The sequence below is a fragment of the Chiloscyllium plagiosum genome, unplaced genomic scaffold (genome assembly GCF_037043375.1).
Source record: "Chiloscyllium plagiosum isolate Xiang-an unplaced genomic scaffold, Cpla_swu_hap1 HiC_scaffold_34, whole genome shotgun sequence".
Taxonomy (NCBI): domain Eukaryota; kingdom Metazoa; phylum Chordata; class Chondrichthyes; order Orectolobiformes; family Hemiscylliidae; genus Chiloscyllium; species Chiloscyllium plagiosum.
The window spans coordinates 10,274,238-10,295,376 of record NW_028270172.1 but is presented as its reverse complement, the minus strand read 5'-3'; the positions used below and the strand labels follow the sequence as shown (position 1 = coordinate 10,295,376).

At 42.2% G+C, this 21,139-nt stretch overlaps 1 protein-coding gene across 1 annotated transcript in view; it reads right to left on the bottom strand.

Annotated features, from left to right (window-relative positions):
- The window catches only part of nek11 (NIMA-related kinase 11), a 298,330-nt gene that overhangs the window by 103,790 nt on the left and 173,401 nt on the right, over positions 1–21,139 (bottom strand). Inside the window, exon 13 of the mRNA XM_087978482.1 lies at positions 15,551–15,689. Coding sequence (XP_087834608.1) covers positions 15,551–15,689 — 139 coding nt within the window. The remainder of the gene's footprint in view (positions 1–15,550; positions 15,690–21,139) is intronic.

Below are 21,139 nucleotides of genomic sequence, written 5' to 3'. Positions count from 1 at the left end.
CTGAGCTCTCATTTCCAGGACAATACTTCAATTTTTACAAGCTATCAGCTCTGCCACCTGGGATGAAGATAGCCTTGGGTTTCAGCTCTAGTATCGACTCTGCATACAACATATATACAGTATCATCTCTCTTTGATTAAGCAAAGAACTGTGGGTGCTGGAGATGTGGAACAGAAAAGCCAGGTGCTAGAGAAACTCAGCAGGACTGGCTGCATTTGGGGAGCGAGAAAAAGAGTTCATGTTTTGAGTCCTGTGACCATTCATCATAACTGCATCTCTCTCTGGGTTAGCAATCTGTAATTCAGGAGTGTCAATGTTTGAGGTAATCAGACACTGGACACTAAATTAGGGATCCACTGGAAATCAGGAGAAAGTTGCCCACTTTTGTTTAAAGTAATATAGGCAGCAGTGCGATTTCAAACCCTGTGCTGTTTCGAGTAATTTGTTCTTCATTACTAGGATGGGGGATTGCAAGACTAGTGAGCACAATTTCAAGGTGAGAGGTGAGAGATTTAAAAAGACACGAGGGCAATTTTTTTACAGAGAGGGTGTAATGAACTTCCTGAGGAAGTGGTGGATGTGGTATAATTACAAGGTTTAAAAGACATTTGGATAAGTCTATGAATTGGAAAGCTTTGGAGGGATATGGCCCAGGAGCAGGCAGGTGGGACCAGTTTAGTTTGGGATTAGGATCAGCATGGACTAGTTGGACTGCAGGGTCTGTTTCCGTGCTGTCTGACTCTGTGACTCTATAATTATGATAGTGAGGTTAGCCAGGCATACAGAGTATCTCAGCTAACCTTGATACCTGCCTTTCAGGTGTAGGTTTGCTCACTGAGCTTGAAGGTTCATTTCCAGACGTTTCATTACCCTACTAGGTAACATCTTCAGTGGGCCTCAGGCAGTTATAGGAAGTGGCAGTTATAGGAAGGGGGAAAAGTCTCATACAGTCACATAGATGGGTTAACTCCAGGAAGGGTAAGAGAGGTAGGCAGCTAGTGCAGGAATCTTTTGTGGATATACCCATTTCAAACAGGTATGCTGTTTTGGAAAATGTAGGGGGCGATGGATTCTCAGGGGAATGTAGCACGAACAGCCAAGTTTCTGGTATTGAGACTGGCTCTAATGCAACAAGGGGTACGTCGGGTTCCAAGAGATCAATTGTGTTAGGGGATTCTGTAGTCAGAGGTACAGACAGACATTCCTGTGGCCAGCAGAGAAAAAGCAGAATGGTGTGTTGTTTCTCTGGTGCTAGGATCAAGGATGTCTCAGAGAGGGTGCAGAATGTTCTCACAGGGGAGAGGGGCCAGCAAGAGGTCATTGTCCACATTGGAACCAACGACATTGGAAGGAAAAAGGTTGAGATTCTGAAGGGAGATTACAGAGAGTTAGGCAGAAATTTAAAAAGGAGATCCTCGAAGGTAATAATATCTGGATTACTCCCAGTGCTACAAGCTAGTGAGGGCAGGAATAGGAGGATAGAGCAGATGAATGCATGGCTGAGGAGCTGGTGTATGGGAGAAGGATTCACATTTTTGGATCATTGGACGCTGTTTTGGGGTAGAAGTGACCTGTACAAGAAGGACGGATTGCACCTAAATTGGAAGGGGACTAATATACTGGCAGGGAGATTTGTTAGAACTGCTTGGGAGGATTTAAACTATTAAGGTGGGGGTGGGTGGGGGAGTGGGACCCAGGGAGATAGTGAGGAAAGAGATCGATCTGAGACGGGAACAGCTGAGAACAGAAGTGAGTCAAACAGTCAGGGCAGGCAGGGGCAAGGTAGGGCTATTAAATTAAACTGCATTTATTTCAATGCAAGGGGCCTAACAGGGAAGGCAGATGAACTCAGGGCATGATTAGGAACATGGAACTGGGATATCATAGCAATTACAGAATCATGGCTCAGGGATGGGCTGGACTGGCAGCTTAATATTCCAGGACACAAATGCTACAGGAAGGATAGAAAGGGAGGCAAGAGAGGAGGGGGAGTGGCATTTTTGATAATGGATAGCATTACAGCTGTGCTGAGGGAGGATATTCCCAGAAATACATCCAGGGAAGTTATTTGGGTGGAACTGAGAAATAAGAAAGGGATGATCACCTTATTGGGATTGTATTTATAGACCCCCCAATAGTCAGAGGGAAATTGAGAAACAAACTTGTAAGGAGATCTCAGCTATCTGTCAGAATAATAAGGTAGTTATGGTAGAGGATTTTAACTTTCCAAACATCGACTGGGATTGCCATAGTGTTAAAGGTTTAGATGGAGAGAAATTTCTTAAGTGTGTACAAGACAATTTTCTGATTCAGTATGTGGATGTACCTACTAGAGAAGGTGCAAAACTTGACCTACTCTTGGGAAATAAGGCAGGGCAGGTGACTGAGGTGTCAGTGGGGGAGCACTTTGGGGCCAGCGACAATAATTCTATTTGTTTTAAAATAGTGATGGAAAAGGATAGACCAGATCTAAAAGTTGAAGTCCTAAATTGGAGAAAGGCCAATTTTGACGGTATTAGGCAAGAACTTTCAAAAGCTAATTGGAGGCAGATGTTCGCAGGTAAAGGGACGGCTGGAAAATGGGAAGCCTTCAGAAATGAGATAACAAGAATCCAGAGAAAGTATATTCCTGTCAGGGTGAAAGGGAAGGCTAGTAGGTATAGGGAATGCTGGATGACTAAAGAAATTGAGGGTTTGGTTAAGAAAAAGAAGGAAGCATATGTCAGGTATAGACAGGATAGATCGAGTGAATCCTTAGAAGAGTATAAAGAAAGTAGGAGTATACTTAAGAGGGAAATCAGGAGGTCAAAACGGGGACATGAGATAGCTTTGGCAAATAGAATTAAGGAGAATCCAAAGAGTTTTTACAAATACATTAAGGACAAAAGGGTAACTAGGGAGAGAATAGGGCCCCTCAAAGATCAGCAAGGCGGCCTTTCCCTGTGGAGCCACAGAAAATGGGGGAGATACTAAATGAGTATTTTGCATCAGTATTTACCTTGGCAAGGGATATGGAAGATATAGACTGTAGGGAAATAGATGGTGACATCTTGCAAAATGTCCAGATTACAGAGGAGGAAGTGCTGGATGTCTTGAAATGGTTAAAAGTGGATAAATCCCCAGGACCTGATCAGGTGTACCCGAGAACTCTGTGAGAAGCGAGAGAATTGCTGGGCCTCTTGCTGAGATATTTTTATCATCGATAGTCACAGGTGAGGTGCCGGAAGACTGAAGGTTGGAAAACATAGTGCCACTGTTTAAGAAGGGCAGTAAAGACAAGCCAGGGAACTATAGACTGGTGAGCCTGACCTTGGTGGTGGGCAAGTTGTTGGAGGGAATCCTGAGGGACAGGATATACATGTATTTGGAAAGGCAAGGACTGATTCAGGATAGTCAACATGGCTTTGTGCATGGGAAATCATGTCTCACAAACTTGATTGAGTTTTTTGAAGAAGTAACAAAGAAGATTGATGAGGGCAGAGCAGTAGATGTGATCTATATGGACTTCAGTAAGGCGTTCAACAAGGTTTCCCCATGCGAGACGGATTAGCAAGGTTAGATCTCATGGAATACAGGGAGAAGTAGCCATTCGGATACAGAACTGGTTCAAAGGTAGAAGACAGAGGGTGGTGGTGGAGGGTAGTTTTTCAGACTGGAGGCCTGTGACCAGTGGAGTGCCACAAGGATCGGTGCTGGGCCCTTTACTTTTTGCCATTTACATAAATTATTTGGATTCGAGCAAAAGAGGTACAGTTAGTAAGTTTTCAGATGACACCAAAATTGGAGGTGTAGTGGACAGCGAAGAGGATTACCTCAGATTACAACAGGATCTGGACCAGATGGGCCAATGGGCTGAGAAGTGGCAGATGGAGTTTAATTCAGATAAATGCGAGGTGCTGCATTTTGGGAAAGCAAATCTTAGCAGGACTTATACATTTAATAGTAAGGTCCTAGGGAATGTTGCTGAACAAAGAGACTTTGGAGTGCAGGTTCATAACTCCTTGAAAGTGGAGTTGCAGGTAGATAGGATAGTGAAGAAGGCGTTTGGTTTGCTTTCCTTTATTGGGCAGAGTATTGAGTACAGGAGTTGGGAGGTCATATTGCGACTGTACAGGACATTGGTTAGGCCACTTTGGAATATTGCGTGCAATTCTGGTCTCCTTCCTATCAGAAAGATGTTGTGAAACTTGAAAGGGTTCAAAAAAGATTTACAAGGATGTTGCCAGGGTTGGAGGATTTGAGCTACAGGGAGACGCTGAACAGGCCGGGGCTGTTTTCCCTGGAGCGTCGGAGACTGAGGAGAGACCTTACAGAGGTTTACAAAATTATGAGGGGCATGGATAGGATAAATAGACAAAGTCTTTTCCCTGGGGTCGTGAAGTCCAGAACTAGAGGGCATAGGTTTAGGGTGAGAGGAGAAAGATATAAAAGAGACCTACGGGGCAACTTTTTCACGCAGAGAGTGGTACGTGTATGGAATGAGCTGCCAGAGGATGTGATGGATGCTGATACAATTGCAACATTTAAGAGGCATTTGGATGGATATATGAATAGGAAGGGTTTGGAGGGATATGGGCCAGGTGCTGGCAGGTTGGACTAGATTGGGTTGGGCTATCTGGTCAGCATAGACGGGTTGGACCGAAGGGTCTGTTTCCCTGCTGTACATCCCTAAGACTCTATGATTCTATAACATGTTTCAAAGTATTTCCAACTCCAAGCTCAATACTACAATCTCCTTCACAGCCATTGGCAATGCAGTCTTTGCTTTGAGGATATACTGCAACAGAGATTGATTTCAGTGAGACCATCCTCACTGAAGAATAAACGCAGCCCACACTCTCACCTCCTCCTTTGTCCTGCTTTGTGTGGTCTCTACATTCCCCAAATCATGTAGTTTTGCAAGGGAGAAAGCTTTGTGTCTGAGAGCAGTAGGTTTGTTCACAAACTTTGAAGTCAGGACAAAGTCCTTCAGCACTTGCCAAACCACTCTCAAAATCATAGCAATGTTATAGCAGAGAGGAAGGCCATTTGGCCCATCAGGTTTGTGCATCCAAAAATGTGGAATGTACCTCAGTCCATTCCGCAGTCTTTTCCCTGCAGAATTCTCCATTACTCAATTATAGAAAGCACCAAACACACTGAGAATTAAGGCAACAGAAGAAGGAAGAAACAGAAACCAGCCAGCAACTAACCTGCCAGCAGCTGATGATTCCTTTAAATAGCACTGGTGGGAACCCTTCCTGCTGCTAAATGTGTGTTCAGCTGTGTGAGGTTACGAGGGTGTTAGCTGGTACACTGAGCTCCAAATGGTACCACTGGCATCGAATTAACTTTGCAATGTCAATTGCATATTTGATTTGCACATTTCCAGCTGCCGTCATGGTCACTACACACAGGATAATGCCCTCATCAATATAGCATCTGACATAACCTGTTGGAAAAGTGTGCTCAGCACACGTGAAGTATTGGAGATCTTATACTTACTGACAGCACCCAAATACCAGGTACAAACCACATAGTTTTTACTCCTGGGACATTTGAGATAATCAGACATACAGCTTCTGTCAAAGTGTCCAGTTTGTCAAAGCTTCTGCTAAATCATTGCTGAAGTCTTGAATGTGACAAAGGCTGAAAATTAATATTTTATTCCTCTTGATCGCAGCAAACCCGAAACAGCAGGTTAATTAAAATAGACACTGGTGTGATCTCTCAGAATGTAGACTGAAAGGGCAGACAGATGGAACATACAAGAGGGGCAGGTGGGATTGAAAGATAAAGTTGAGGTATTCTCACAGCTCATTAACAACCAAATCCGAGTTTTACTTGAAGGTAGAAATGCTCATAACTGAGTCAGTCAGGTGTTACATGGTAAATGGTACTTTCCTTTTGAAAGGAAGATAAAAATGCTATTCGTGCTCTGATGCGCTCTGATCTCAAACTAAATACTCTCTCGGCGAGGGAATATTAACAGAGGTATATCTGAAAAAGTGCAGCCACCCACATAAACAATGTCTGTTTATTAAAAAGTGACAGGCAGAACAAAATTAGAGTTCGGATCTTTCAAAGAGGAATTAGGATGTCATCACAAACAAAGGGGCAGCTGGGACTCATGGCATTGCTTTCTGAAAGGTTGTAAATGCTGAATCAATCAAAATTCTCAAATACTTGTTTGGTAGGTCAGAACTTGAGTATTGCTGAAAAAAAAGACACACTTCATTGGAATATTACCTCTTGCACTATTTAGAACAATTGGTAAAAAAAATTCTATTGAAGGGGTTAGTTTAGATTTAAGGGGAATAATGTATGAAAGAAGCATGCTGATTTGTTGGAAATCAGTTTCTGATTGTTCAAAGGTTTTTTTAAAATGGAAAATGCACCAATTATTGATTATGACAGTTAATTATAGAGCATAGAGTCATAGAGATGTACAGCATGGAAACAGACCCTTCAGTCCAACCCGTCCATGCCGACCAGATATCCCAACCCAATCTTCGTTTACACTTTAAATTTAACTTGCAAATTTAAATCATGCAAATTTTGAATATTGGTTTCCCCTTAAAACAATATTCTTGCAAATTGTCCTAAGGAATGCAAGGTGAAAAGTTTTAACAAAATATCTCGTTCCTCAACAATAGAACTTTAAAGCTTGAGACAGTAAAGGAAATGGAGTATTTGGGTATTGGGGGTTAGGCAGGGAATGTGGAGTCTCTGTGTGCATATTCTGATCAGCTGTGATCTTACTAAATGGAAAGGTAGGCTTGAAGAGCCAAATGGGTTAAGCCTGCATCCTATTTGTAGGTCAATAAGATGTTTATTCGATTCTGCTATCAGAGCAGATGGATGTGGACTTGAGAGCCACATCTTACTGGAGCTGTAGGATGGTGGCAGTGAGGGAGAAAACTTCTCCACAGGGATGGCTTGTGCCTGTTCTACCTGGGGAACTGTGCTTCACTCCTGGCCTGCCACCAGGAAGCTGGTCCCTGTTAACCTGAATGCCTCCTTTAATTGGCACCACTCAGGCTGTTGATGAGTTGTCATGGTGACCCACTGCATGCCAATGGGTAACCATCCTACTGCTCGCCCATTCCACTTCCACAAAAATATGGCAGGGTGGAGACAGGAAATCAACACTTGGGACATCAACACTATTGTTTAATTCCAACTGTCCATATTCCTAAGGACTAGAAACTCACCTTTAAATGTACTGTAGAAAATTATCCCACAACCAGTATCTTTTCATTTTGAGGCATATTATTGCATTGGAAAGGGTGCATAAAAGATTTTCAAAGATGTTACCAAGATTGAAGGGTTTGAGTTATAAGGAGAAGCTGGATAGGCTGGAACTTTCTTCCCTGGAGTATCAGAGGCTGAGGGGTGACCTTGGAGATGTTTATAAGATCATGAGGCTCATGGATAGGGTAAATGGTCTTTTCCCAAGGATAGAGGAGTCCAAAACTAGAAGGCATAGTTTTAAGGTGATTGAGGGGCAACTTTTTCACACAGAGGGTATGGAACGAGCTGCCAGAGAAGGTGGTGTGGGCTGGTACAATTACAATATTTAAAAGAGATTTGGACAGGTTCACGAATAGGATGAATTTCAAACTATATAGGCAAATGAGACTAGTTTAGCTTGGGAAAGCTAGTTGGCATGGGTGAATTGGATCAAAGGGCCTGTTTCCGTGCTGTATGACTCTATGACTCTTTGTTCTTTTTGTCCTTTCCTCATTAAATTCTAGTCCAGCTCCAGATAAACAGCGCAATACTTTGCCATCCTATATTTCTTGAACACCTGGTTATCAATATTCCTTAGTTAAGAAGCCTCCAAAGCCCATCTTTCTTATGATTTACATACCCCAACTCTGGCCAAGCTTCTACTCTCTAAAAGATGCAAAAGATTCCATGGAATCATCTCAATGAAAAACAGGAATTACGATACTTGTGCCTCAATCAACATTTTTTTAAAAAAGATATTTTGGTCATAATCTGTGTACATATTAGCTGCCCTGGTTCCTACATTCCAATAGCGGACAGACTGTAGAAAGTTAATCACTGGCTGCTTCAAGGTGTTCAGTGTTAATGAAATAAAAATGCAAGTCTTCCTCTTTCCTATTCTTATTCTCCCAGGGTCACAATTTTCTCCTTGGTATTGAAAAATGTGTCTGATTAAATTCTATTTTCCAATCCCATTGGTATCTTTGCAGGCAACTTGACAGCCTTCTATTTTCTTGCAGCCTTAATCAATCTGATATGTCGAGTACATTGTCTTGCTTCTGCATCAGTCACCACCTTTCACAAGTTTGTCACAGGTGAACGTTCTACGCAGCCCTTCTTGCTGAAGGTTTTATTAAACCCTCTTCAATTATCCAGAAATCAGCACTGAGGACATCTCAGCCTTGAAGATACTGCTGACATATTCTCTTCATTTCACTGTTCAGTCTGCCTCCTCTCTTGGTCGACAGCTGTGAAAGGTTTGAGACTCTGAAAACTCTGAGCCTCATGAAATAGCAGCAGCAGGTCACCTCAAGGCTGATAACACAGCCACAGTGCAGTGCCTTTGATTTCTTGTGTGCACACATTATAGATTGCCCTCCCATACTTCTGTAAAGTCAGAAGTCACATGACACCAGGTTGTAGTCCAACAGGCTTATTTGAAATCACAAGCTTTCAGAGCATTGCTCCCTCATCGTGTGACTTCTGACTTTGTCCACCCCAGTCCAACACCAGTACCTCCCCATCATGACACTTCTACAAAGCTATTGAAGAAGCACTAACTCGACGGAACAAAACATTTGATTTCTAACATATCATTTCTTAATTAATTCTGCAATCTTCGTTCAGTAGCAGCAGTGCATACAATCTACAAGATGCACTGCAGAAATTTACCAAAGCTCTTTCATCAGCATCTTTCAAACCCGCACCCACTTCCATTGAGAAGGACAAGGGCAGCAGATACATGGGAGCACCATCACCTGCAAGCTACCCTCTGAGCCACTCACCATCCTGACTTGGAAATATATCACCGTTCCTTCACTGTTGTTGGGTCAAATCCTGGAATTGCCTTCCTAAGGGCATTGTGGGTGTCCCTACACTAAATAGGCTGCAATAGTTCAGAAAGGCAGCTCATCACCACCTTTGTCAGAGCAACCACAACGGGAAATAAATGCTGGCCAGCCAGTGACGCCCACATCCCAAATATGATTTGTTTTCAAAAATCACCTTGTGCTTCAATTTAAAGTGACAAAAGAGAACAGCTGGTATGCTAAAACTGATACAAAAGGACTTTGTCATATACTGTAATTGTGATACTGTTTCTAATACTGTACGTTTAATTTTGTTGCTACTAATCATTATAACCTGGTTCTTTACTTCATTATTCTGATCCATATGGGCTTCATAGAATTAGCTCTTCTTCTCTCTCATTGTATTCAAACAAGAGCTGTTACGGCATAGTGGCAGCATCCCTGCATCTGGATCAGGAGATCTGATATCAAGTCCCACCTGATCAGAGATGTGCAATAATATCTCTGAACAGATTGGTTAGAAAATATCTGTAAAGTATTATTCATTTCCTGAACTTTCCTCCAACCAAGTTCACCATTGGTTTGCTACTTTGGCAATTGCCATTGCTATGACAACCTGCATTGATAGAGATCCACAACCTTTTCAGTGATGCTTGCCTGCATTTATTCCTGCAATCTCCTAGCCAACTCGGGACTGGAAAGTTTATTTAGTCTGAGTTTTCAGAAAAAGAAACAAAAATGTACTCATATAAAGAGCAAGAGACGTCTGAAACTCCAATGACAATGGGTTGTGATTGCTGAGTTCAATCCCAATTCAAAACCTGTGATTGAAAGACTTGCGTGAGGTGAGAGAGATTGAGGGATGTGGTGTGATGGCAGATATTTTGGAGTTGAGGTACAGATTGACCACAATCTAAACAGAAAGTGCTGAAGAAACCTCAGAGGCCTGGCAGCAAAGCAGAGAAACAGAATTAGCGTTTTGAGTCCAAAATGACTTCCTCTGAGCCTTCTGATCTTCTTCGGCAGCCAGGAAATCAGCTTCCCAGCTCCTTCATGTCTCTGAGCCACTTTGTTGTGGAAGGACGATTGGGAACCATTGGCAAAGCTGCCTGTTGGCATGCGGTAGGTAGTCATCAGTGCTTAGTGACAGCCTCACTGAGGCCAATTCAGGGAAGAACAACCTGAAGAAATGTTTTTTCAGACTTGAGACATTAACTCTGTTTGTCGCTCCACAGTTGCTGCCAGATTTGCTGGGTTTCTCCAGCACTTACTCGTTTTGTATTGCCACTGCACTCTACTTTTATTTCAGCCACGATCTAGGTAGGTGGCAACAGAGGTTCACAGAGCTGAGTGGCCTATTCCTGTCCTCCTAGTGTCTGTAAAGAATGTCAGCTAGAGGTGATGAAAACCTTTATATTTGTCATTAGATAAGTACAGATGAAGGATATCCCAACCAACTTGGTCCATTCACTCAATAAACCTGAGGTTCTCCTCCTCATTGCATCAAGCTATTGTTTTTTAAGGGATTCCTGGATGTTCCATTTTTAATTATCAATGTTTGTTTTAAGAGATTTGGGAGTTGAGGTGCATAAATCTTTAAAATATCACAATCAGAAGTAGAAAATAATCCAAAATGTTAATGGAAAGCTGGCCTTTATACCTAGAGGAGAGGAGAACAAGGATGCTGAGGTTATGCTGCAGTTATACAAAACCCTGGTTAGGGCCCACTTGGGGCACCTTGAGCAGGTCTGGGCACCACACCACACCTGTGGAAGGATATATTGGCCTTGGAGGGAGTACAATGGAGGTTTGACATCAGGGGTTAAGTTATGAAGAGACATTCTATAAATTAGGCCTATTTTCTCTAGAATTTAGAAGGTTAAGAGGTTATCTGATCAAAGTCTTCAAAATATTAACAGGAAAAGACAGGGTAGATAAAGATAAACTAATTCCACTGCTTGAGAATTCTAGAACTAAGGGATAGTCTGCAAATTAGGGCCAGGCTGTTCAGGAGAGATGTTAGAAAGCACTTCCACACTCAAAGGATGCACAGATTTGGAACTCCCTTCCACAAATGACAGTGGATGCTGGATCAGTTGTTAATTTGAAATCTGAGATACATAAATTTTTATTAAGGAAAAGTATTAAAGGATATGGGCCAAAGGCAGCTGTATGGAGTTAGGCAACAGAATAGCCATAGTGTCATTGAATGGTGGATCAGTCTTGAGGGACTAAAGGGCCTACTCCTGTTCCAATGTGTTCCTATAAGTGTTAATCATGCTTCATGCAAAGAGCTTCCAGATATAATTCCTAAATTTGTCTTCTCCCAGTTTGAATTTGTGGCCCTTTGCTCTACTCTCTTGATTTAACTGATAAACATTCTCTAGGTTTGGTATGTTTGCTGTCTTGTACACCTCCTATAAGATCATCTCAGACATATCCAGTCCATACTGAAAAGCTTGTGCCTTTCCTTTGAACTCCAATGCCAGGTATCATGCCCTGTGCCTCCGGTCTACACTGTCTTCAAAGGCTTAAGTATTTATTTTGTGCCTTGGAGTTCAGAATGATGGTTCAGATAGCCTCTGGTCAGACCAGAGATGACTACATAGCATTAAGAATAGCAGAGCCAGTGGTGAGTAAATGCTTTCTATAGACCTGGGTACATCTTACCAAGTGCTGTGAGGACCATATTCCAATGAGATTGTTTTATAGAGTTTCTAAAGCTGAGAGCCAGAATTCACAGGTTAGTGCATATGACGTATCAGACACAGACATATTGCAATGGAAACATATTCTTTAAAACAATGCTGAACAGACAGGTACAGTGCATATTTGAATACTGACTCATTCAGCCCTGCCCTCTGGGCTGAGTACGTTCATTTAGTGTTGGTTAGAGTGCTCAAGCTGAAATGAAGTGGGACAGACTCAATCCTGCATCCACTGGGAACTGGGCTGCTGCATAAAATTACTTTCTATTCTGTTTAAATTGGCAATCTCTTTCGAAGACCAAGAATTGCTAGTGCATGAAATGAGCAGAAAAAGATCACACCTGGTGCCTAAATAATGCTGGTTTAAAACACATTTCTTTACAGTAAAGGAAGGTATATCTAACACTGGTGTTCAATGTGGACATTATTTTAACTCCTAAACCCACCCCAGGATGGGTGGGGCAGATGGGTGAATGGGCGAAGTAAGAGATGGATTTTAGCCCACCTGGAAATGTCAGAGGGCAGATAATGAGCATGCTGTCCAGACACAGGTCCAGAAGTAAAACATTTTTGGGTCTTTCAACTGTTCAGTGCTGGTAGTGTGGCAACTAAAGCATAACACGAATGGATGGAGCATATGAATGACTTTATGGCCATGACTGTGTACCGAGAGGATCAGGAGCACTGTCACCCATCTTCGCACCATCAAACAGCCTCTCTTAAACCGGGATTCATCCTACCCCAGATTACCAAGCATTGCAGCAATCCTATCAACAACTGTCCAATGTATAATCCCACTGCCTTTCCACTTACTGGCTATGACCCAGTCACCATAACTGACAGCAGCCTCTCAGTCTAGTCACCTGTACTAACCAGAAATAACTCAATAAATTGGAATGCTCTCCAGGATTTGGGACACCTTTCTCAAAAGGCAATGGGTGTGAAGTCTTTGAAAATTTTAAGGCAAAGTAGATAGATTCCTGCTAGGCACGGGTGTGACCATAAGACATAGAAGCCAAAATTAGGCCATTTGGCCCATTGAGTCTAATCCACCATTCAATCATAGCTGAGAAGCTTGTTCAACCCCATTCTTCCACTTTCTCCCCATAACCTCCGATCCCCTTGACAATCAAGAACCTACTAAAACTATAAGACATAGGAGTGTGAGGAAAGGTTATTGAGTACAGGTGTAGTCAGGTCAGCCATGAGCTGATTGAATGGGAGTATGGACTAGAGGGGCTGAGTGGCCTGCTTCTGCTCCAAATCCTTCTGAAAATTGGATCTTGTTCTTAAACCGAGCAAGACTTTGTGAAACCTTCTCATTGTAACCCAACAGCTCCCTCCACACTCCACCTCCCACTATCAAACCTAATGCCCAGGTAGAAAGAAAGGTAGAAAGTTTGCAGATTAACAAAACAGTTGAAAGAAAGGAACAATGAATGAAGCTAAAATCAGATACACAGAACCGTGATGTGTATAACTTATTTGAGATTAATCTTGTAGGAAAATCCCTCACTAGTTCACACAACTACCACGAGTGGTCTGAGCTGTGCAGAGGATGGCAGGTATGAGCAAGTGGACACCACACTCAATAATTTGCAAGGTAGAAGGCTATTTTGGTTGCCAGACTGTCCTGTAGTTGGACACAGTGGCAAATTCACTTACAAAATACAAAACTGACTCTGATGTGGAGTTTTACCAGAACCATTTTCACATTGGAAACCTACTACGTTGAAGGAATGTGTCCAAATAGCAGATTTTACAAAAAGCAGCATCTCTCTCCCAGAGTGTCTTGGAGCAATTACAATTCAGGTAAAAATTACATCCTCTGAGAAGAATTACTCTCAAGTTTCTGCTCACTAATTTACATATTGGCTGATTAAAATCTGAACTCACACAATCAAGCAGCATTTAGAAACATGATTTTTGATCTCGGAAATCCTCCTCAGTATATTAAGAGTGATATAATGGTGTGGTTTGATTAGGAAAACTGAGAATTAAGTATCCATAATTCACCATCTGTGAGTTTTAAATAACTGAAATAACTAGCTGAAAATGATAGCACCACTTTCCTGGTTTGATTGGAGAAGTCAGTTTTCTTAGCCACAAATTAAACACTATGGAATACATACCTTGTAAATTTATTAACTGTACTTTGTTTTTCTTTATTCACTCACAGGATGAGGAGTCTGTTTATATTTAATCATTGAAATTCAAGTGAAACTTGAAGCCCTAATCTTTGGTATTGGTTTAACTGATTGGTCAGGCAGCATCCAAGCAACAGGAGAGTCCAGATTTCGGGCATAAGCCCTTCATCAGGAATGTGAATCCCTTCCTGATGAAGGACTTATGCCCGAAATATCGACTCTCCTGCTCCTCAGATGCTGCCTGACCTGCCACACTTTTCAACTCTGACTCTCCAGCATCTGCAGTCCTCACTCTCTCCTTTAACTTACTGGGGCAAACAATGGAACCCATGGGGTTTACTTCTCCACACACTTGTATTATTCTTTCATGACATTGTGGGTATCACTGACATGGCCAGTATTAGATGTTCATCCCTAAAACCCCTGGAGCTGAGCAGCTTGCTAAATCATTTCAGAAGACAGTTAAAGTCAACCATGTCATTGGGTGTCTGGAGTCACATGTAGGCCAGACCAGGTAAGGATGGCAGATTTTCTTCCCTAAAGGGCACCAGATGTGTTCTTATGACAATCAGTGAGACTAGCTTTATATTCTAGTTTCGCTAATTAAATTTAAGAACCTATATCCTTTGATTCACTGCATGGGCAATGATCTGGCTACCTCCATCGATTGATGGTTATTTAGAATGAGCTGGAAGGAAGCAGAATCTCTCCAGCAATCTTGAGAATGTGTCTATTTGCTGAGATGCAAATAAAGAGGTCCTACAGAAACACCTTGGACTCAAGAAGCTATGCTTTGGAGAATAATTAGAGTTGGAGCCCATTAGCATGCTTAAATGCAGTGGCACACCAGTGCCAGGAGATGATCTTCTGCAATTGGGCAGTGTTTGCAGCACGTACCATCTCCAGGATGCACTGCAGCAACTTGCCAGAGTATGCTTGGCAACATCTCCAAATACCTGTGACCTCCACCACCTAGAAAATCCTGGCATAGACACAGATCACTTTCCTGCATCATATTGCGTTAAAATCCTGGAAACCCAATCTCCCAGCATCAAGTACTATCACCCACATGGACTGTGATGTGACAGGGTCATCGACCTCTCCCTTTCTAAATCCCTCTCGGTCAGTCACAACAGATACATTTCAATTTATATTTTAGCATGCAGCTGCCACACTTCAGTTAAACTCAGTAAACAGATCAAAAATGAAAGAGAGCTTATTCCAAAGATTTCTTGATTGATGGACAGTGGAATTTTATTCCATGGTAAACTTCAGCAAGAGTGCCGAAAACTTGCACTATAGGAATCAATGGTATTTCACCCTAAAACCTGGAGCGATCAACAATGGGGTACACTGGCTCGCAGTACCCAAAAGTTTCAGTGAGAATATTCTCATTCTCATCATCAATGGCTCCATGCTGCCATTGTGATTGGGTTCAGAACACACTTAGATTCTTGGACAAATGTCCTACTGTAGTTCCATAGGCTTTCCACATCATTGTTGGGTGAAGATTATGTAACTATATTTCCTTTATCCTCTCAACTTAGTCTGAAAAGCCTGCACCCCAACAATCTTAGGTCCCATTTACTACCTCTCATCCTGTAATGGTGCTAAGCTGCCTAATGTACGTTTTAAATGGAATAGATGTACATGCAATTGTTCAACATAATCTTACCATAGTCTGCTGGCTCAGACATACACAGTCGATCTGAAGCTACCTTCCCTCTGGCATCTGCCTGGCCAAGTGATCGGAAATCTTCTGCACTCACTGGCTGGGTCTGATTCGCATGTGGTGGATTTATCTCGCTGCACTCCTAATTTAAGATAGACACAAATGAGCTTTCAGATAAATGCTACTTTATAAAAAATAAAGATATAAAAGGATCCTTTAAACTTAGGCTTGAATATATTCCACTCTGATGACAGAAATGTTGTCACGATCATATGGAATGTCTCTTCGATAACTTGACGGAAACAGTGGATATGATATGAATGTCCAGTACACATTAACTGCACACATTAAGAGTAAGGATGTCATGCTGCAGTTATACAGGGCCTTGGTGAGGCGCCACCTTGAGTATTGCATGCAGTTTTGGTCTTTTATTCTGAGGAAGGACATGATTGCTATTGAGGGAGTCCACCGAAAATTCACCAGACTGATTCCCGGGATGGCAGTACTGACATATGAGGAAAGACTGGATCGAATGGACTTGTACTTGCTAGAATTTAGAGGAATTGGGTGTGGTTTCATAGAAACATATAAAATCCTGATGGGACTGGACTGGCTAGCTGCAAGAAGAGTGTTCCCAATGTTGGGGAAGTCCAGAACAAGGGGTCTCAGTCTAAGAATAAGGAGTAAATCATTCAGGACCGAGATGAGGAAGACTTTCTTCATTCAGAGAGTTGCGAGCCTGTGGAATACTCTCCCAAAGGAAGCTGTTGGGGCCAATTTGTTAGATATATTCAATAGGGAGCTGAACGTGGCCCTTGCAGTTTAAGGGATCTCAGAATCTGGGAAGAGGGGGGGAATGGGATCCAGAGATTGCATGATTAGCCATGAGCATATTGAATAATGGTGCAGGCTCAAAGGGCTGAATGGCCTACTTCTGCATCAATTTTCTATGTTTCTACGATTCTAATAATTTACTTTGGAGACCTTGTAGGTCAGCAATACACTGAAACAAAAATCATCAGCACTTCACTCTTTCATAAATAAATTTTGACAATCATTCAAAGTACTTATACCTCCCATTCACTGTGACATTTGGCGGAGGCTGGACCTGGAGGGAGATAGGTCCATGTTGGGCTAATGGCTCAATGCTTTCCCATCTCTGGGTAATCTTGGCCGGCATAAGATTATACCACCATTGGCAGGTTGTGTACAATTATATATAATACAAGGCTGACTTAGGAAGGGGGAGAACTAAACAGGGATCTTTACAACACTGCATTGGCCTCTCTCCTGGGGCTTGTTGCTTTCTCCATGCGTCATCCAACCAGAGTCAACGAATCTCTTCTCCTGTTGTATGAATTGCTGGGCATTTGGAATTTGGTGTTTGTCCTGAGTGAGTGCAAAATGAACAAGTTCAGGACCACATTTGTTTTGCAGCAGTGTATACCTTTGCTTTTTTTCCTGTAATGCACTCTGTTGTGGTTGATAGGGTATGGAAATTATAGCCGTGAAAGAGAATTGAATAAATGCATGAAGGAGATAAATTTTATGATCATGGTAAAAGAGCTAAAGAATGGGACTATCTGAATTGTCTTCTAAAGGGGTACCACAGACCTGATGGTCAGAATAGACTCATAGTGCACTATATCATTTTGTATCGAGTGTGTGATGCTGGAAAAGCACAGCCGATCAGGCAGTATCTGAGGAGCAGGAGAATCAACATTTCGGGCAAGAACGCTTCATCAGGAATGAGGCCTCACATTCTCCTTTCTCATTTTGTAGCCTTGTCAGTTGATTATTTAGGATTCCATTTATCTTCATGCAAATCTTGGGTTCTGGCGTGATGTACGCTAACCCAAAGCAAACAACTGCTGTTTAAAACTACCCTGAGAGTGCACAGTTTCGGAGGAAATCAATCACATTGAAACTATATAAAGTTGGTTTTGTTTTCCCAAAGGTTCTCCCTCTAGCCCAAGATAGGCAACTCTTCCAGCCTCAATTTAACTTCTTACAAATCTGAATCCAAGCTTCCATGTATATTCCTTCATAATGAATGTTAGAAACTTTCTGACCTCTTACTAATCCCTCTCTCTCAGATCCAAGCAGACTACAAACACCATCGGTGTTCGTCAGCATATTCCAGGAAAACCTGATAGTTACAACGGCTGCCTATGCACCTTTCTCTGTAACAATGTAAATCGTGTGAGCCTTGTATTCAGGTAGAAATGTTAATTAGTTATCTTTGAGAGAAAAGCTTTTTATCTTGGAACGAAGCAGGCAGTTTAAGCATAACTGTTGGCAACACAATATTCTCCACACTTTTCTGGGTCTATGGAGACTTATTGTTTCTATTGTTGAATGTTATGGATCAGGCCAAACCCCCCTCAAAATTTTAAGAAGGTCGATCAGACTTTTTTTTTTATTCTAAAGGCAGATGTAAAGTTGATATCCCAGGAGTGATGCAGCTGGTCAAACCACTCAGCTTTAAGCAAAACAGAATTTATTTACACACTACGGTTGAAATACAAACAAAATAAAACAGAATTTAGAATAACAACTATTTGAAAACCCAAGTGACACGATATCGGCTAATGAAGGAGCTGTTCTAATCCCCGCAACATCCCAGAAACACACCCCTTGGCAAATGATAAATTCAAACACAGGTTCTTACAGGCAGGAGAGATTGCAGAGAGGAGAGTCAGGCAAGAAACATCTGTTGAAGCATGGAACCTTTTTTCACAGTAACAGCTTCTCTGCTACCAGCTGTTTCTGACTGCCTGCTAAAACAAATCAAACTAGAAAAACCTGAACTGGGAGAACTGGCCACTTCCCTGCCTTTGTTTAAAGTAGCCATCCAGGCAGATCAGCACCTCTGCCTTTACAATCCCTCTTGAAAAAAAACGACAAAATAACCTTGTTAAAGGGGCAACATCGTCACACTAATATACAACTGTAGCAAAAATTTCAAAGATTCAAAAGTTTCTGAGTAAATGACTTTTTTCCATCTCAATGTTGAAAGGCATCCTGTTTACTTTTAAATTGTGATCCCTGGATCTCGACTCCTCATCCAGGGGAAATATTCTTACCTGCATCTAAAACAAAAACAAAGGTTGCTGGAAAAGCTCAGCAAATCTAGTAGCATCTGTGGAGAGAAATCAAAGTTAACCCTTTGGGTCAGGTGTCCATTCCTCAGAACTTAGCTGCATCCACCCTGTCTATCCCTTTAAGTATTTTGGAGGCTTCAATGAGATAATCTCTTGTTCTTTGAAACTCTAGAGAATACAGAGCCAATTTTGCCCATTCTCTTTTCATTGAATATTCCCATCATCCCGGGACCAAGTCAGGTGAACCGTTATTGCTCAGTGAATGTAGCACCAGTCACTTTCTCCTGAGGCACACCCACCCATTGTCCTCTGGCTGTCTTCGCTGCAGCCTTCACGCAAGAGTTATAGCTTTACCTGCAGATTATCACCTTTTCTCCAACCTCCCTTCCCCCGAAGGTTTCATTTGCTCTGGAATCATACCCCTGGATTTTAATCACTCTGTCACAGTTGGCCATGCTTTAAGCTGCCTTGTCCCTAAACTGTGGAATTCACTCTCTCTCTCCTCATCTTAACATGCCCCAGCCTCATTCCTGATGAAGGGGTCCTGCCCAAAACGTTGATTTTCCTGCTCCTCAGATGCTGCCTGACCTGCTGTGCTTTTCTAGCACCACACTCATCTTGACTCTGATCTCCAGTATCTGCAGTCCTCACTTTTGCCTATGCTCCATAAGACACCTATTTAACCAAGCTTTTGATAACACCTCCTCAAATACCTCAATGGAAGGTTTGATTCAGACTTCTCTCCAGCACTTTGGGTCGCGTTTCTACTTTAAAGATGCTATGTGAATGCAAGTCGTTGTTGATTGATATCTATCATGTACACAAACTGACACGTATACACAGCACCAAAACAAATACACACACACACACACACAAACATATACACATATACACCAAAACTAGGAGCAGGGTGTAGGCCATTTGGCCCTTTTAGCCTGCTCCAACACTCAGTAAGGTCATAGCTGATCCTCTATTTCAACACCATGTTCCCACTTCCTCTCCAGACCCTTGATGACTTTAATATGTAACCATTTATCAATCCCTTTCTTGAACATACTCTGTGACCCTCCCCCAACTTGGCCTTCACAGTCTTCTGTGGTATTGAATTCCACAAGCTCACCATTCTCTGAGTGGAGAAATGATTCCTCAACTCAGTCCTAAATAGCCATCCCATATCCGCAACTGTGATGCCCTGACCAGGAAAACCATCCTGGTTGCATTTAGTCTGTCCAGCCCTGTTAGGGTTGTAAACCTTTCAATCAGATCCCCGTTAATTCCTTAAATCTCTACAGAACACATAATGGGCCATCGTGGAATTCAGTAAGATCCTGAGTTGTCATGTAATTGAATAAGGTAAATTTGATTTTAATCAATCAAATCATAATTTTGTCTATCTGTGAAAACAGTTAGTCTGAGGACATACTAGTCATTGAGCTGAGTTTGTTGGAACAGGCAGTGTAACTTTGATGAGCCACCTTTGGAACAATTCAGAATAAATACAAAACTGAAAGTGCTGGAGAAACTCAGCAGGTCGGGCAGCATCTGTGGAAAGGGAAAGCAAAGCAATGTTTCAAATCCAGTATAATTCTGCTTCAGAAATGAGGACAGAGGTGGAAGTTAGAGGGTGAGGCAGATTGGGGATCAAAAGGTGCCACAGAACATAAGGTAAAAGGGAAGCAAACTCACTGAATCCCTACAATGTGGAAGCAGGCCATTCAGCCCATCAACTTCACACTGACCCTCTGAAGAGCATTTCACCCAGATGCACACTACCCCTGTATTTCCCATGACTAACCTATATATCTTTGGACTGTGGGAGGAAACCAGAGCACCTGGAGGAAACCCACACAGACGCAAGGAGAACATGCAAACTACGCACAGACAGTGCCAAGGGGGTGGAATTGAACCCAGGTCCCTGATACTGTGAGGCAGCAGTGCTAACAACTGAGACACTCTACTGGCTGTAGAGAAGTGACAAAGCATTGATCCAGAGTAGCTGTTGATCACAGAATAAAAGTCAGATCTGACTGAAAAAAAAGGATGAAAAGAAGATACAGACGGTGAAAAACCATGAACATGGTTTCTGATCTAATGCTGTTGAATTCAGTGTTGATTCTAGGACCATTTTGCTTTGATTAATAATGAGTTGCCTTTTAATACTGCTTTGTTATGAAGAGGTAACAGCACCATCAGGTGGGAGAAAAGCAGAGATTCCTGTCAAAAACAGAAATGGCTGGAGAAACTCAGCAGGCGTGGCAGCATTTGTGAGGAGAAACCGGGTTAACATTTCGGGTCCAGTGACACCCTTCTTCAGAACTGATTGTAACAAAGAAACACTTGGTATATTTGCTGAAGCTGGGGGGGAGTAAACGACAGGTGGAGATGAAGCTGAGAGAAACCGAGAACAGCGATTGGGCAGATGAAGGAGTGGGTAAAGGTCAGTCTGGGAGAATCAATACTCCCAGCAATTGGTAGTTGATAATGGGTT